The 18967-nt window shown below is 43.6% G+C and overlaps 1 protein-coding gene across 1 annotated transcript in view; it reads right to left on the bottom strand.

Annotated features, from left to right (window-relative positions):
• Window positions 1-18967, bottom strand: part of PITPNC1 (phosphatidylinositol transfer protein cytoplasmic 1) — a 195955-nt gene that overhangs the window by 51999 nt on the left and 124989 nt on the right. Inside the window, exon 6 of the mRNA XM_074971198.1 lies at window positions 15899-15970. Within this exon, the coding sequence (XP_074827299.1) occupies window positions 15899-15970 (72 nt within the window). The remainder of the gene's footprint in view (window positions 1-15898; window positions 15971-18967) is intronic.

Below are 18967 nucleotides of genomic sequence, written 5' to 3'. Positions count from 1 at the left end.
CTATTTGTATAGTGGGGGTGCTGAGAGCCATTGAACCAAATTGTAAATCCTGTATATGATGGAAACTACTTCAAGCCAGGGGGTGCGGTAGCACCCCTAGTTCCAGCACCTATAGTTCAGCAAGGCTTGGGCCCTCCATACCATGTGACTTTCAACCTGATCTCCCTGCATGTTTGCCTGTGTTTGTTAGAAGAGCCATTAGGTGGGGCTCTCTTCACAATGAAGAGGTTTAATTGAAAACTTGCAGGACCCAAGTAAACAGTGCAATTAATACTGTCAAACATTATCAATATAGGACAGATAAAGTTGTCCCTAAAAAGAACCTATTCTGGGATTCAGGCACATTTTGCAATGATGTATAATAAGAGGTGCTCATAATTATCATATTTCTATTTTATAAATGTTCATCAAGGCTAAATTAGAGTACAACTGAACGCCCGCTATTAAAGTTATCATGTTTTGCCGCACAACTTTCCTTCAAATAGAAACGAACAGAAGTTCACTCTAGCCAGAGTTCCATTTCAGGATTTAGTGGAACTGCGCTATATCAGGGTTTGCGATAACTAGATTCCACTTTATTAAGTAAGAGAGCAACCAAAAAACTAAAAATAAAAAAGCAGAACCAAAAACAGCTTTGCTTGTCACCCTCGTATTTTAGGTAAAACCTACAACTGAATTTTACTCCAGCTGCATGTTTCTTTATATGGCAACAGACACTGCAAAGTTGCACATTAAAGAGGAAGGAGCATATTTTTAGAAGCATGATGTGTAACACTGCACATTCAATCACTTCCCAGGGTTGCAGAATTAGAACTCATAAGTTAGAAAAGATTTCCTATCTTTAAATGATGACACTCCACTGTTTTGAGGCTAAATATTGAGCAATATGTACCTATTAGCCACATATTTTTAGCATGTTCTATTAATTTGTCGAACAATACTGCTGTTAATTGATCAAATACTGCTATTATTCCTCTGCATAAAGGGTTATGTGCACAATAGCGTTACCTCTGTGCTTTAATTCGACAAATGCTCAATTCTGAAACAAGGTGGGTGAGGTAATATCTTTTATAGGACCAAAATTCCATTGGTGACAGTGCATTCTGTTGGAGAGCGAGGAGCACACTGGAGGTATATTCTTCTCTTGGTCCACAGACATTTATGTTTGTGGCTCCTACTGCAACAATGTTATTCAGAGTTATACACACAAAATGTGGCCCATTGAGAAGATACCACATCCTGTTATTTTTAAAGATGAGTATGCCTCTAAATCTTTGCTACCGTCTTGTATTGCCCTTAAGAGGCTGTATGTATTCTTGCTAATAAATGCTCCACACCTCACTAACAAAAGAAAGAGTATCCTGTTCTATTATTCCACATATTAAAAACTTTCATGGTATTCTTCAGTGTAACAAACCAGTCATCTTCTTAAGGGCATAGGTTTTATACTACAAGCAGCACAGGGTGGCAAGAAATTTATAAATAATTCTTTTCTATTATGACAACTGTTCAATTATTTTTAAGTACTGTACCTTTTGCTCCCCACTATCACCAACCAGGCAGTAAAATTCACTGACCAAGGATCAGGAGAAATGTATTCTTGCATAAAAAGAAAAGTCTGTCAAAGATAATGAGAATTCTGCAACCAATATGAAAAGCCCAAGGAAAGTGAAACGTCTTTCTGCGACTCACTCGTTTATTTTAATAGCATCTGCCCACACTACAAGTTTGCCCTAGCCTAGAGTAACTTTCCCCGGCCCAGACAGCATGTAGCATGCAGATCTAGCTTAAAAACAGTTCTTTGCTAGCTATGCATGTCACACTCTGTTCCTTCCCTTCATATATTTTTATTACCATTTAATGCTGGTGTATATTTATAACGAGGTTGATACCAGCTTTGAACTCACCCACAAACGGACTCATGTGTAGCTGTCTGACATAGCTTTGGTAGACAGCAAAGACATGCAGACAGAACAATGAGAAGTATACATCTGAAAGGGTCAATAATTCTGTTTTCTTTGCATGTGTGTGTGTGTGCATGTCAGAATGTTAAGGCATCTGATTCACCCTTGAAACATCCACTTGCTATAATTTGACTTGTATTCTGGAGAGAATGTATTAACTTTAGATTATAACAGCCTAACCATTACACGTAGCTGTGTGCAGATCTGCCACTGAAGCTCTGTGTAAAAAAAGGTGAAACATTTTGTTCTTGAAAACTTATAATGTTGTTCTAGACCAAGATTTAATTAATTTATATACACTCCTTGGACAGCCTGTAAGAAACGGATGCAATATAAATTGACTTTTAATAAATGGATTATGGGGGTGGAGATTATTTAATGGTTTAATATTATTTCAGCAGAATTGATACAGGTCTCAGCAAAGCAAGGAATTCACTATCAACAGATGACATACCATTGCTTCTAAAACACAAAGCTCATTTACAAATCAGGGAGCAGACAGAGGTGGCTTCCCCTGTAGCTTCTGTGGTGCACAACAACGAGAGATGTGTGAAACAGGTAACATTTTTTGCATGAAGGTTTTGCCATTTCACTTTGAGTGGCTTTGTGCAGGTTTAATTTCTCAGTGACATTTTACAAAAAGGTTATTTTTGTACTGAAAAATTCAGAAAACCTGAACTTCCCTGGCTCATTTTTGAGTGACAAATTGGACTGTGGAATTTTTTGCTGAGATGGGCCTATTTTCTCATTCGTAGTGAAATGTGAAAAGATTTCCCAGATTTTGAGTAATTTTGCCTTTGTATTTTTTTTGCAGATATTTTGTTTATCACTATTAATACGCAAAAAAATTCCTATAGATTATATGCCCCAGACAGCACATCAGCAATAACAACCTCGTTCCATTCAGACTATCTTCAAAATGGAAACTTCAGTAAAGACAAATATATCGTCCATTTTGAAATTAGATGGGTAACTTATACTAGTCAGGCCCTGTTACTTCAAGGCAGTGATGAGCTGCCAAAATCTTAACAACTGGTTCCCTCCTCACCCCACGAGGGGATCGTGGGCCCCCCCCGCATTCCCCCCCGGGACTCCTGCCCCATCCAACCCCCGGCGTTCCTTGATGCCTCCCCCCAGGACCCCTGCCCCATCCACCCCTCTCTCCTGTCCCCTGACTGCCCCCAGAACCAGGCAGGAGGGTGGCGGAGGTGAGCTGGGGCGGGGAGCAGTTCCCCTGCACGGCCCCCCTGGGTTACCTACTGCGATGCGGGCGGCCCTCCTCACGCCCCCCCACCCCAGCTCACCTCCGCCTCCCTGGGCCTGAGCGGGAAGCCACGGTCTGCTTCTCAGCCTGCCCCAGCTTCCTGCACGAACAGCTGATTCGTGGGAAGCCGTGGGGGGGGGGGAGAGAAGCAGGGCGGGGAGGCGCGTTCAGTCGAGGAGCCGAAGGCAGAGCGGAGGTGAGCTGGGGCCGGGGGTGGGGAGGGGAGCTACCGGTGGTGCTCTGCACCCTCCATATTTTCCCCTTGGGTGCTCCAGGGCTGGAGCACCTGTGGAGTCGGTGCCCAAGGCGCCACTTTTGGCCGGTTAAATTTAGAAGCCCTTTTAGAACCGGTTTTCCCTCGCGGAACAACCAATTCTAAAAGGGCTTCTAAATTTAACAACCGGTTCTAGCGAACTGGTGGGAACCGGCTCCAGCTCACCACTGCTTCAAGGGCAGAATAGCCCCAGCCACAATTTGTTCTCTAACCCTCTTACTCACTCTGCAGGTTGGTAGGGTAGCTATAATTCCTGTCAAAGTGCTACAGGCGAAACTGCTGTGAGAGACGGAGCTCTAGGTGCTGGGGGAGAAGCTGAGGCAGGAGCTGCTGAATGAGATGCTGCGTCACTGCACTTCCCAGCAACCTTGGCCATGCCCTCTTTCCAGCCAACTCATCAACTTTTGCGGCTGTACTGAGCCTTTACACCTCTAGCCCCACCAAACTGAGGTTGCAGCTGCCTTGTGCTACCATAATCTTATCTGCCGGTGGAGTTTGCACCATAACGGTGTACACTGACATTAACCGGTATAACCCTAGAATAAATTAGGCCCCAAATCCTATTTTCCAGTTTGCCTAAATAAAAGAAAATAAATAAAATTTAGATATACCTCCTATTCAATTTATTCAGCAATATTTTGACTGAGCTAACTAAAATATTGTCTCAGAGATCCATACACTTTTGTACATATAAATACTTCAGAGATCTTACTGACCCTCATCCTACCAGTCTTAAATAAGAAAATCTTATGATGATGATGATTGATGGAAGAACAAGTGTCATATATTTTTCCTGGACTTTTTTTATTCTCTTCCTTGGCTGTCATGGTGTCGCTCCTTGTTTACCATGAGGGCCCATCCGGCTGGCCTTAAAGAGAGTCTATCACTACATGAATTCTGAAAACATAAGCAAACCTTATGGACATCTGCGTCAGAGCTAAGTGCCTGAGGAAATGTGTGTCATTCCCTGAATGTTCACTTACCACATCACTTTTTATTGGCAGAGCAGGAGCAAGCGGCATGCTTAAACAAATGCTACAGCCCTACACAAAGAGTTCAACTCATGTCAACTCTTCTAAGAAGCAAAAGCCCTTAGGGGTAATGTCCCAAGTTCTGACATATCAGCTATTCAGACCTGGAGAATCCACTCCACTTATTGGATTTACAGGATTCAGGGGTGGACAGCAACCTCCGTCATTCCCCTCAGGCTAAAATTGCTTGAGGTCAATCAATATCTTCAAACACATGCCCCATTCGGAGAGATCATGTGCTATCCAAAGGCACAAAATGGAGTGGATATGATCATCTGTTAGAAAGAACTAATTGTTACCATCAGAGTCAATGGGAACTCTATCTCCAAGGGCAGAATTTGGCTCAAAGGTATTTTTTATGTGCACGGAAAATATTTCTTGTACTACATCAGATGAAGGCTGGGGGAAGACAAGGAATCCATTTCAATTTAGGTTTGATGAAATCCTCTACCAAAGCAGAAAGACATCTAGACCTTCAGAAACTAAAGTTTTGCATGTTATCTATCTACTGTTTAGGCCTGTCACAGGGCAGGGTTCCCTCATCCAGCACTCCGTACTGCATACAGTCCTCATAGACATCAGTCACAAGTTTAACACCAAATGCTTCATTTACAGTGTGCTACACAAGTCCTTGTTCCCCCACAACAGAAGGCGTTTACCTTCTCCCTAGCCACAGGGCAGGGAGAGATCTCACCTCCCTGAGATCCTGGACATCTCTGGCCCTTCCTTCCTGCTTTACCCTCTTTCTTTTAACTGTCCTCAGCTGAATCCCCTTGTTGACTTGTACTTAATTATCACATCACTTGGTACTTAATTATCTCATCACTTTTGCTTATCAAGTACACAGAAAAGTGAGTCAGCCTGAGGCTACTCAAACTCTGTCACGGCCCCCATTACCACAGTATCTTTGTTGTGCCTCATAATCTTTCACATATTTATACTCACAACACCCCTGTGAGGCAGAGAAGTATCATCCCCATTTTACAGATGGACAACTGAGGCACACAGAGATATTAAGTGACTACCCAAGATCATGTGGAAAGACTGTGGCAGAGCAAGGATTTGAACCCAGGATCCCAAAGTTCTAGGCTAGTGTTCAAACCACTGGGCCCTCCTTCTGTATAATAAAAGGCAAGCTGTGCAATTCCCTATTTATATTTATTTTGGTATGGGGAAATGGAGGGTGGAGAAAACAGCGTGTTTACCTTAAGAGTCTCTGAGATGGAGTCCCCACACTGTCTTGGGCTCCCTCTTAAGGCAGTGATTGAAATATCAGAACAATATAGCTGGCCTTAATGACTGTAAATTAAGTGACAAACATCAGATGAGGACTGAAGAAAATTATCATTTTACAGCCAAAAGCTCATAAATCTAGTCACAATACTTAATATTTATACCTACTTTACAGTTCACGGACCTGGTATATTATCGTCTTTTCAATATCTAACTCTGGCTCTAGCTCTTTTCACATCTAAATGAGAGGACCGACAAGAAGATGTTTCAAGCCATCTTTCTTACAGGGATTGCTATTTATTAAGGTAAATCACAGCTATTGTAGGCAGCTGCTTTACTAATCTGAATTTGAAAACAAAACCATAAAAACCAAAGCCCATAGAACTCCTGCCTAACAATAAAATAAATGCTTTCTTTTTTTCCCTGTAGTCCTCCATTATAGACTATTTAAGGACTAGACAATTGGGTTTGAATAAACATAGTTTTTTTCATTTTTAGGGTGTCTGCTTTTTAAAATTCAAGCTCACTCTCAGTTCATAAATTAAATGTAGTGTACATTCTTATGTGCAGCACTTTAGAAATAGCCTAGCAAATACTTTATCGTTTGGCTGTCCTATAAATATCATTATACTGTAAGGACCAATGATCGTTGCAAGTCTGGATGACTTTTATAATACCAAATTTACAGTACATGTGGTCCTCCTTGGATGGATCCTATTACCAGCTGGAGGACTGCAGCGGATACTATTTGTGACCGACTGCTAAGCTGTGTCTGGCCACAATCCCCGAAAAGGACAAAATAAACAAAGTCTCAGTATCTGTGGTGGGAACAGAGCAGAATTTGGGGAGTACCAATTGGGAAAATCCAGGCTATTCTCTACCTCACCTTTTCTGGAGTGAAATGTATCTAATATGAGATAATAAATGCTGAATGGCTACAGGACGAAAGGAAGAAACGAATATCTGCCTGAACCAAGAACTGAAGTCAACAATTAATGAACACATGCCTTTTCATGGAGGCCAGGACAATCCAATCACACAGGAGTGAGCAACAAGTCATACCACGCATGTCTGTGAATTTATACCATTTAAGGAATTAGAAAACTTTCAGAATTCCCTTCCATCATATCTATGTTATTAATCAATGCGGAGCTGGCATTCAAAACAGCGCTTTTATGTATGCACATAACAATCTCTTCTCTTGCTGATTTTACCTTATGGACAAAATAAAAATCAAATATGCACATTATGCATTATTTTTCATGCAATCAGTGAGAAAAGATGGAACTGAGAGAGACAGGCCTGTATTTGTATCACCTGTCAATGTATGGAGCCCTTGTTGTAGGCATTGTTTTATTATTATTATTAATATTAGGATTCGCTGTCATGAAGATGGACCCCATTGTGCTACATGCTGTACAGATATAGTTCCTCTCTTCCCAACAGGGTCTTTTCTGTTTTGGTTCCTGCCTCAGAGCAGCTAAAAGCAGCAGATTTGCAGTTGACTTAAAGACACATGAGGGAGGCAATATTCGTGATTAGCTGAGAGATGCCAGTTTGGGGCCATTCATATTTTATAAGACATTCTCATTTAAACAAAATATTACCTTCTAATTTAAAATAAAAACTCCACTTTCTAAAAAGACCCTTAAGCAGCAATGCTGAGTGGCTTGCCTCATTAGCCCAGTTTCAAACACCATTATTTGATGTACTAACATGTTCATCCAACGTTGACTCTGTTTTTCCAAAGGGAGAGTTGCCATGTGAACAGCTAGTTACTTCAGCTTTGTTGTAGCACTAGAAATCACAAGTGGCTAGATTTATGGTACTGCACCACTATCATGTAGACAAGCCTCATTAGTGCGTTATCTCAATAAAGAGCTCCAATCTGCACTGCTTTGCACTTTGTGTCATCGTTTACAACTTGTGCAAAGAAAATGCAAAACTACAGAATGGTACCATTTTACTCCCATTTTTCACAAACGTAAATGATCACTCGGGGTGCAGAGTTATCACAGCATTTTTTGTCAAAGATAATGGAGCATAATGGTAAGTCACGGGTTTTGCTATTTTTGATAAGAAGATACCATGACAAATCAGAAGGAGGCCCACAGCAGTGGCATCTGCAACTCCTGCCTTGCAGGGCTGGGCTTTGCTCCCCACTCTGGGTGTTGTGACTTGGAGCATGGGGTTGCAGTGCTGCTCAGGTTTGGCCTGGCTGCCCCTCTGTCACGACGACAGAGGAGCAGTTGAGCCAAACCTAAGCAGTGCTGTGACACCCACGCAGTAGGTCACAGTGCAACACACTCAAATTTGCCCTACCCCACATTCTGTCATGACCCCATGTGCTAGGCTGCAATATCTGGAGCAGGGCGGCAGCCGCAGCCGCCCCCTCCCCAGGACTGGAGTTGCAGGAGCTGCCACTGCTGGGTGAGTTTATTAAAGTCACAGACACAAAGACAAGTCACAGACAAATGGGAAAATCACAGTATCCATGACATTTTTCCCACTGTGACAAACCTGCAGCCCTAATGATGACACAAGGTATAAGGTCGGGGAGAATTGGGTCCTGGGTACAATTTAATTATAGAATATCAGGGTTGGAAGGGACCTCTGGAGATCATCTAGTCCAACCCCCTGCTCAAAGCAGGGCCAACCCCCAATTTTTGCCCCAGATCGCTAAATGGCCTCCTCAAGGATTGAATTCACAACCCTGGGTTTAGCAGGCCAATGCTCAAACCACTGAGCTATCTCTCCTCACAAGAGAGGGATAGCTCTAGTTAATGTTGTCTTTCATTAGTTTCTGCTTTCAAGACTATTAGCTTTATTTTAAGAAGAAAAGTCAGGAAGACATTTATATCTAGATGGGTTACTGGAATTAGACAGAATGCTACCAGATAATGCATCATGTTAAGTGAAGTAAGAATATGAATTTACTAGCTCACTAAACGATAACAGGAGCCTGAAGGCACTTATGTTGCTTTCATCCACTAATCAATATAATTATCTTTAGCTTTCTTCAATTTAATTATTGCTTTTACAATCAATATCTATTTCATTAAATCACATGCAACTGAAGAAGGGATCAGAGTTCAGAGAATAATTTTAAAAAAAGATCTGCGCAATCTCAAGGAAAGCCTAGAAACAGCCTAGCTAAAGTCACTCATGCATTATTAGGACAATAAATTTATTCCTCATTCTACTCTACTAGTAGGGATGATTCAACATATTCTGTATTGAAACTGCAACATGTATGAAAGCATCTCCTACGGTTAATTATTTCCACATCAATGGTTGGCAGTTAAAGTGAAGAGAAATATAGAATACAGTATCTTTGAATGCAACCTGATGCTGCTAATTCACCTGAGCAGTAGAGGTGAAAATGTTATGGGTACAATTCAGTTAAAAGCTATATTTGCCTTTTGCCAAAGAGGGTGGGGGGAAGGGGCGGTGGAGAAAATACAAAAATATAATGATTTTAACTTGTTGAATATTTAAATGCAGTCAAATGAAAAGTTTAGCAAAAAAGGAAAAACTGGCCTTTCTGCTGTTACCTGACTGAGCAAAATTTTTCATATTTAGCCTGAGTCTGGCTGCAAATTTTGCCATAAAAGAATACTTTGATCCCAGTGTAGACTGAATTTTAAACCTACTCACCTAGTTCTGAGTGCAATAATGAGCTGGGGATCAAGTCCAAAGCCCTTTAAGTCACTGGGAGTCAGAATTAATGTTTATAAAGAGCTTGATTTCAACGGTGGTACACAGCTGAGGATCCCACCTATGTCCAGTTTGCCTTAAGTTCACTGATTTGATACTTATTCAGGGCTTGACACAGTAATATTTTTGCTCCAGAGAGCTGACATCCTGAAAATATTTTTAAGCATCCATTGCTTGGTTAATGAGTTGAGTGGAAAACTGACTTTCCAACTCTCCTTATTCCATGCTACCAGTGCAGAACACGTTTTCTTCCTGCCAACTGCCACTGCAGTCTGACTGTGCTAGGACACTGTGTGTCCCTCCCATCTGTCACAAATGCTTGACCATAAGCTGTGGGCCTTCTCTGAGTTAAGTGTTACTAAGGCCAGAAAGGGGGAGAGAAAATTTAATAATTGTATGAAACTGGGCATACTGGAAGACTAAGATAATTGGCAATGGAATATACAGCCTATCTCCTTCTAATTCACTGGTTTGAATCTAAGGGTATGTCTACACTATGAAATTAGGTTGAATTTATAGAAGTCACAGAATCGGAAAGGACCTCAGGAGGTCATCTAGTCTAACCCCCTTGCTCAAAGCAGGACCAATCCCCAATTTTTGCCCCAGATCCCTAAATGGCCCCGTCAAGGATTGAACTCACAACCCTGCGTTTAGCAGGCCAATGCTCAAACCACTGAGCTATCCCTCCCCCCAATTTTTAGAAGGTAATTTTATACAGTTGATTGTGTGTGTGTCCCCACACTAATGCACTTAGCGTATTAAGTTGGCGGAGTGCATCCACAGTACCGAGGCTAGAGTCGACTTTCAGAGCGTTGCAGTGTGGGTAGCTATCCCACAGTTCCTGCAGTCTCCGCTGCCCATTGGAATTCTGGGTTAAGCTCCCAATGCCCGATGGGGCAAAAACATTGTCACGGGTGGTTTTGGGTACATGTCATCAGTCGCCCCTCCCTCCGTGAAAGCAATGGCAGACAATCGTTTCGTGCCTTTTTTCCGTGCAGGCGCCATACTGCTTTCAGCAGACAGTGCAGTAGGACTGCTAACCGTCGTCATCATCATCCACCACTTCCACTGCCACTCTGCTCTCCTGATGCTATGAATCCACCTCGCAGGTCCTCTACATGACTGTCGTCATCCACCGCTTCCGCTGGCACTCTGCTCTCCTGGTGGTCTCGCAGGGCTGCTTCCACTGCAACTCTGCTCGGCTGCTCTTGTCTCGCCATACCACGGCAAGCGTGCAGCCCACTCAGCTGTTGTGTCCTGGCAACAGACGGTGCAGCAGGTCTGCAAAACTGGTCATCTAACCACTGCTTCCCCTGCGACCCTGCTCTCCTGCAGACGCCATACCACCGAAGCATGGAGCCGGCTCAGATCACTGCAGCAGTTATGAGCATTGTAAACACCTCGCGCATTATCATGCAGTATATGCAGAACCAGAACCTGCAAAAGCAGGCGAGGAGGCGATGGCAGCGCGGTGACGAGAGTAATGAGGACATGGACACAGAATCCTCTCAAAGCATGGGCCCCGGCAATTTGGCCATCCTGGTGGCAATGGGGCAGGCTCATGCCATGGAACGCTGATTCTGGGACCAGGAAACAAGCACAGACTGGTGGGACCGCATAGTGTTGCAGGTCTGGGATGATTCCCAGTGGCTGCAAAACTTTCTCATGCGTAAGGGCACTTTCATGGAACTTTGTCACTTGCTTTCGCCTCCCCTGAAGCGCAAGAATACCAAGATGAGAGCAGCCCTCACAGTTCACAAGCGAGTGGCAATAGCCCTCTGGAACCTTGCAATGCCAGACAACTACCGGTCAGTTGGGAATCAGTTTGGAGTGGGCAAATCTACTGTGGGGGCTGCTGTGATCCAAATAGCCAACGCAATCACTGAGCTGCTGCTATCAAGGGTAGTGACTCTGGGAAATGTGCAGGTCATAGTGGAAGGCTTTGCTGCAATGGGATTCCCTAACTGTGGTGGGGCGATAGACGGAACGCATATCCCTATCTTTGGACCAGACCATCAAGGCAGCCAGTACATAAACTGAAAGGGGTACTTTTCAATGGTGCTGCAAGCACTGGTGGATCACAAGGGACGTTTCACCAACATCAATGTGGGATGGCTGGGAAAGGTACATGATGCTCATCTTCAGGAACTCTGGTCTGTATGAACAGCTGCAGCAAGAGACTTACCTTCCAGACCAGAAAATAACCGTTGGGGATGTTGAAATGCCTGTAGTTATCCTTGGGGACCCAGCCTACCCCTTAATGCCATGGCTCATGAAGCTGTACACAGGGAGCCTGGACAGTAGTCAGGAGCTGTTCAACTATAGGCTGGGCAAGTGCAGAATGGTGGTAGAATTTGCATTTGGATGTTTAAAAGCACGCTGGTGCAGTTTACTGACTCAGTTAGACCTCAGCAAAACCAATATTTCCATTGTTATTACTGCTTGCTGTGTGCCCCACAATATCTGTGAGAGTAAGGGGAAGATGTTTATGGTGGGGTGGGAAGTTGAGGCAAATTGCCTGGCCGCTGATTACGTGCAGCCAGACACCAGGGCAGTTAGAAGAGCACAACAGGGCACGCTGCGCATCAGAGAAGCTTTGAAAACCAGTTTAGTGGCTGACCAGCCTACGGTGTGACAGTTCTGTTTGTTTCTCCTTGATGAAAACCCGCCCCCTTGGTTCACTCTACTTCCCTGTAAGCCAACCGTCCTCCCCTCCCCACTTCGATTATCACTTGCAGAGCCAATAAAGTCATTGTTGTTTCAAATTCATGCATTCTTTATTAATTCATCACACAAATAGGGGGATAACTGCCAAGGTAGCCTGGGAGGGGTATGGAAGGTGGGAAGCACCAGGTGGGGTGGTGGATGAGGGGAGGAGGGAAGGACAAGGCCACACTGCACTTCAAAACTTATTGAATGCCAGCTTTCTGTTGCTTGGGCAGTCGTCTGGGGTGGAGTGGTTGGGTGCCTGGAGCACCCCGCCCCCCCACCCCCCGCATTCTTGGGCATCTGGGTGAGGAGGCTATGGAACTTGGGGAGGAGGGTGGTTGGTTACACAGGGGCTGCATGGCGGTCTGTGCCTTTCCTGCACCTCAACCATATGCTGGAGCATATCAGTTTGATTTTCCAGTAGCCTCAGCATTGCATCCTGCCTCCTTTCATCATGCTGCCGCCACCTCTCCTGTTGCTCCAGCCATCTATCCTCTCATGCGTCCCTCCTGTCATCGCATTCATTTTGTGCTTTCCTGGACTCTGCCATTGTCTGCCTCCACACATTCTTCTGGGCTCTTTCAGTTTGGGTGGACTCCATGAGCTCAGAGAACATTTCATCGCGAGTGCGTTTTTTTCACCTTCTTATCTGCACTAGCCCCTCGGACAGAGATGCTAGTTGCAGCGTTGAAACATTTGCAACTGCGGGAAGAAAAAAGGGAGATTTAAATTGAAAAAGACATACTGGCCATTTAAAAGGCGGGGCTGATGTTTTCAGGTTAAGGTGCAGCACAAACCCAACTAACCCCCCCCCCACACACACACACTCAATTCTCTGATCGTTTCACCCCTCCCCCGACCGCGTGGCTAACAGCGGGGATGATTTCTTTTCAGCCACAGGCAAACAGCCCAGCAGGAACAGTCACCTCTGATGTCCCCTTAATAAAATTCCCCTATTTCAACCAGGTGACCATGAACGATATCACTCTCCTGAGGATAACACAGAGAGATAAAGAATGGATCTTGCTTGAATGCCAGCAAACACCGGGACCACACGCTGCCATGCTTCCTTTTGCAATGATTCCAGACTATGTGCTACTGGCCTGCTGAGGTAAAGTGACCTATCATGGAGGATGCAATAAGGCTGCCCTCCCCAGAAGCCTTTTGCAAAGGCTTTGGGAGTACCTCCAGGACAGCTTCATTGAGATGTCCCTGGAGGATTTCCACCCCATCCCCAGACACGTTAACAGACTTTTCCATAGCTGTACTGGCTGCGAATGCATCCCAAGTCTTCAGGGCAAATTAATCATTAAACATGCTTGCTTTTAAACCATGTATTATATTTACAAAGGTATACTCACCAGCGCTGCCTTCTCCGCCTTCAAGATCTGGGAGCCCGAGTTGGGAGGGTATTGGATCCAGGGTGATAAACAGTTCCTGGCTGTCAGGGAGAACAGTTTCTCCACTTGCCTGGTGTGTGCTATCATCTTCCTCGTCCCCAAAATCCTCATGCCTGTTGCATGAGACTCCCCCCTTGCAGGAGTTCATGTACAGGGGTGGGGCAGCGGTAGGGGCACTCCCTAGAATTGCATGCAGCCCATCATAGAAGCGGCATGCCTGGGGCTCTGACCCCGAGTGGGCGTTTGCCTCTTGGGTTTTTTGGTAGGCTTGCCTAAGCTCCTTAAGTTTCACGTGGCACTGCCGTGGGTCCCTGTGATAGCCTCTGTCCTTCATGCCCTTGGAGATTTTTTCAAATATTTTGGCATTTCGTCTTTTGGAATGGAGTTCTGATAGCATGGATTTGTCTCCCCATACAGCAATCAGATCCAGTACCTCCCGTTCGGTCCATGCTGGAGCTCTTTTGCGATTCTGGAACTCCATGGTCACCTCTGCTGATGAGCTCGCCACACTGGCCAAACAGGAAATGAAATTCAGAAGTTCGTAGGGCTTTTCCTGTCTACCTGACCAGTGCATCCGAGTTCAGAGTGCTGTCCAGAGCGGTCACAATGGAGCACTGTGGGATAGCTCCTGGAGGCCAATACCGTCAAAGTGCATCCACACTAACCCAAATTTGACCCGGCGATGTCGATTTCAGCGCTAATCCCCTCGTCGGGGAGGAGTACAGAAATCGATTTTAAGAGCCCATTAAGTCGACAAAAATGGCTTCCTTGTGTGGATGGGTGCAGGGTTAAATCGATCTAACACTGCTAAATTTGACCTAAACTCGTAGTGTAGACCAGGGCTGACTCACGTAACTAGTGACTGAAAGTTATCATCATTCAATGGCTGCTTGGTGGCCTCAGTCCAGTTTTCAATGGAAAAGTGTCTGCATCACAAAAATCATGATTAAAACCAAGACTATAGTTATCTAATTGCAATTATTATGCACCCATCAACTCAGCAATTTAGCAGAGAGGCCAAGGAACTTGTTGCCTGACCTATTCTCTCACCACTAGAGGAGGTTCCACCGGGTCAGGGTTGGGGCAATGTGTGGGTAAATAAAGAACGTCAGTCTCCAGAAATGCCATCTAGCACCCAACTCATTGTTATAGGGTGACCTGTGTCGTAGACCTTTTTCAGTCTCTCTCAAATGCACCCCTCATGTGACAGGATTTACTTCCTTCAACAAGGGTGGAACCCCACAATTCAATAACTCAGACTGGATAACTGGGCTGCAGCCACCCTGTTTTCCAACACTGTTAACACAACCAGCCCAAGTGTATTTGACACTTGCAAGAAACCTTCCTCCAGAAACTTCCCAGCCTGTGTCCAGCAGCTGATTAAAGTGACTCAAAACAGCTTTTTCCAAATAAGCATATTGTTTATTCACCCAAAGATTCACAGCAATCAGAGAACTGGGTTAAAATAACAAAAATCTACATGCATCTAATCTTATCTAAACTTTACCCTTTCCTTGCAAGTCTAGGAAGGTGCACTTAACCCAGAAACCCCCACCTCAGTGCTGGGATAGACAGAGTGACCTCCTTCATTCTCTGCCTCTGGCAGGGTCTCTATGTCAGTGTCTCCTCTTCAGTTGCTACTGGCCACTTACCTGCTCCGTCTTTGGAGAGACAGTTTTTAACTGTTTACAGCCCTTTTGATTTCTCGGCTATGGTCTTGAGGAAAGAGCTGTGTAACTTTTGACTGGTGCCTGGTAAGAGCATCTTCCCAATTAATGGCCCAGCCATTGTTCTCTTCAAGTTGTTTACCCAGAGGTGCCTTATCTCTGACCCTTGTTTTGTTTCTTGTTTGTTCTTCCTACCAACTCCTTTTAATTCAGCTCCACATAGTCACAGATAATATCAAGCAGGTAAACTGACATACATATGATATAGATATCTCCCTCATTCTCCACAATCCTTCATCAGCATTAAATTCACACCCATGAATTATGTTGAGATTAGAGGAGGAGCCTGGAGGTAAGATAAGAGGCATAAACTCTTTATACCATCGTGCTTTACATAATTCTTTTGCAAGTTGCACAGTCTTCATGGAATCATAGAAACATAGGGCTGGACCGGGCCCTCAAGAGGTCAGCTAAGTCCATCCCTTCATGCTGATGAGTTGGCTATCCAGGTGCAAAGATTAAGGTCTGCTGAGCATTCTTTTCCAGTTTGTAAGCCATGCAAGCCCCAGGAATATTTCATGATTAACAATGCCCTTGCATGGGTTTAAACATTTATTTTTCAAAAGAGATCATACTTACATTGTCATTGCTTCCTTTGTTGTCCTCATATTTTGTTTCTATGTGAATGGAGAATTTAGGCAAAAATGAGCACTGCAAAGAAAGCAAAATGTGTCCAGATCAATTTAAAATGTCAATTGCTTCATCAGGTCACTTGCTCAATAAATCCTGTTTTCTAGCAGCTTTCCTATTTTTTCTTGATTATTGCAAGAAATTGAATCAAAATCACTAAAAATCCACAATTGCAAAGGTTTTTTTAAAATGATTTTGAAAGGATATATTGATTCTATCCCAAAGTTGAGTACTAAAACAAAGTTATAACTAAACTAATAGAATTGTCGGACAACTAGTTATAGCAGTCAGTGTATATTTGGTACATAACAGTGGCTATATTCTGAATGTTCCTCCACTACTCTCTGTCTTAAGTATTGCTATATTTTTCAGAACTTTTGAGCCGTTGTTCTATAGAGCTTTTCCTTGGATGACGACCATTTCCAGAGCAATGCCTATCTGCCCTATGCACAAAGTCTATGGAAATTCCACTGCCTGCAGTCCCTGATCAAAATGCTGAGGATGCTTGATCATGCAGTTATTTTCTAATTCCAGTATGATGCAGGTTTTTAAGTTATCTCATTTTGATTTTCCCTGGAAATTTTCTTAATTTTGGCATCCAACCAAACACACCATCACATCAACCCACCCATATAGTGCAAGAAAAATTACAAACATTCAAATGTTTTTCCTATCGATCAGGAAGAGAATCTGATGCCCCTATGCTCATATGGGCAAATTCTCAATTAGATCCATACAACTCCACTGACTTGAGGGAGTTCGCACATACTCTTCATATCAAATTTTGCTCTAACACTGGTGCATATCCACTAGTGCTACTTCATACAAGACTGGCTTTCTTTCTCTGTGGATTGTTTCATTCATTTGGTTTCCTAAGAGTGCAATTTGCAGTGCTAGACATCACAGTTTCACTTTAGAGACTATTTCAAACATCTTCTCTTTAGCGTTTCACACTCTTGCTTCCAAATCAATTTTTTTCCATTATACTTAAGCAGCCAGAGTCAATGGCCAGCAATCCTTGAATGATATTAGTTCAGCCACTTTACTATAAAGGCATCAAGTCTTTTCTTGCATTAACTGTCAGCGACACTGACGTGCCAGTTCTCTGCAAGACATTTAATTGATGCCCGATGGCAAAGAGTCTTTGAATTGCTTGTGACTATTTCAAACATTATGTACTGAGGTTACACAATGAAGAAAGTTTGATGCTTCAGTGCTCACATTGCTACTGGTCCAAATTTGGACTTCATGAAAGTTGATTTTGGTTCCCGCAACAGGAAGGGAGATAGCTTGGAGAGCCAGCTGCTGTGGAGCAAAGCTGAAAGGGGAAGCAGGTTCTTCCTGAGACTAGAGAATTACTGTTTTCTATTCCCTGGACTATATGAAAAGAAGCCATTGATTGAGCCTCTAATTTTGGCCACAGAACACCTACTATTCATTAGCAGCAGCTGACCAATCAGCATGGACCACTCAAACCTTTACGCAAAAAAGAGTGAGATGTTTGTGCCAGAACAGGGCCCTGCAATGGATTTAGAGAACAATCTTTACCAAACATTTAACACAATACTTACCAGCTATGAAAATATCTAGGCTATGAACTATGCACCTTATTTATGATATTAATAGTAGACCAGTGATAAATGTGGTACAAGAAAAAAATCAGCGGTGTGTGCAATGGAGGATGGAACAGCTTCAGAGATGGCCCAGTCGGTTCTAATTACCCATATCTTTGGGGCCATGTGTTACTTGGTAGGCACACACCTCAGAAGGCTAGGTGAGTGTATTGATTATTCATAAGCAACCAGACAGAGCTGGAGCTAATGCAACGCAGGCTAACGGATCAGAAACCCAGACAGCCTTCCAACTTAGCTTTGACTAGCAGAGTCTCAGCTGATTCCAACGTACAGGACGTTTTTGTCCTGTCTCAGGTCTTCCAATCTGCCAAAAACATCCCTATTTTATTTCCCCAAGTTCTCAAGGCAGCTGCAGAGCTTCAGTCACAACTCCTGAAAGAGTTATAACTCATAACTCATAACTGAAAGAGGGTCAAGCAAAAGGGTTGTTTTTTCCATCTTCTGCATTACAGATCTATTCAACATGTTATGACTGGGCTGCCCACTTTCGCTGAGCTACACAAACCCCGCCACAGCATGGCACAGCGCATGCTCTCATGTGGGGGAAGGCATCAGATTGCTTGTTAGGGTTGTGGGAGAGAACTACCATGACAAGTTTGTGTGTGATTGCTAGTGCCTACTGGGAAGGCTATTATACGTAAAAGCAGGAAGATGAAAAGACAGAGCAGATGGACAACACAAGACCCTCAGGATGCTTTGCTGATTAGTTGCTAGCTGGTCTGAGCATGAAAGAGATTTCAATATTTTTTTCAATCCATTACAAACAGTTTTCTTTCCACTTTCATATATGGATGTGAAAGCTGGAAATCCATCAGAGGTACAGACAGATGTCTAAAATACCTTCAGAAGCAAATATATATCACAAATGCTGAGATTCATGACCGAGTTTAATAGCTTATCTCCGAAGTTATCCACAAAAGAAGATGGAAATATCTGGGACATGTTAAGAATGAAGCCAGAGCATCTGTTGTGGCAGGTGTGCTATTGGGTAGCTAGAGGAACGTGTAAAAGGGGCTGACTGAAAGAACCTCTATGTCAAATAGTACTAAGCTGTGGGTGGGGGGGAATATGGGACTTAACAACAGAGAGAACATGCAAAGAGTGGCCCAGGATAGGGAAGGACAGCAGAGTCCTGTTTGTGCCCTAAGCAACATTTGATGGTTCCAGAAGGATTCAGATTATAAACAGTAAAGAACCCAACATAGAGGGTATGCTTGCTGTTTTACACTAGCTGTTTTGTGTGCGTGGGCAGGTGGATGGTGGATAAAGCAAACTGCTACAGAAAGTAGGTTATATACTGCAGATTTTTTAAATCAAAAAGAAATAGAGACTCATCACATACATCTTGCCGTGCAGAATTTTTGGAACAGCTAGAAAATAAGGT

This window comes from Natator depressus, chromosome 14 (assembly GCF_965152275.1).
Source record: "Natator depressus isolate rNatDep1 chromosome 14, rNatDep2.hap1, whole genome shotgun sequence".
NCBI lineage: Eukaryota > Metazoa > Chordata > Testudines > Cheloniidae > Natator > Natator depressus.
The sequence above is the reverse complement of the archived record's forward strand: the minus strand, read 5'-3'. Positions and strand labels throughout refer to the sequence as shown.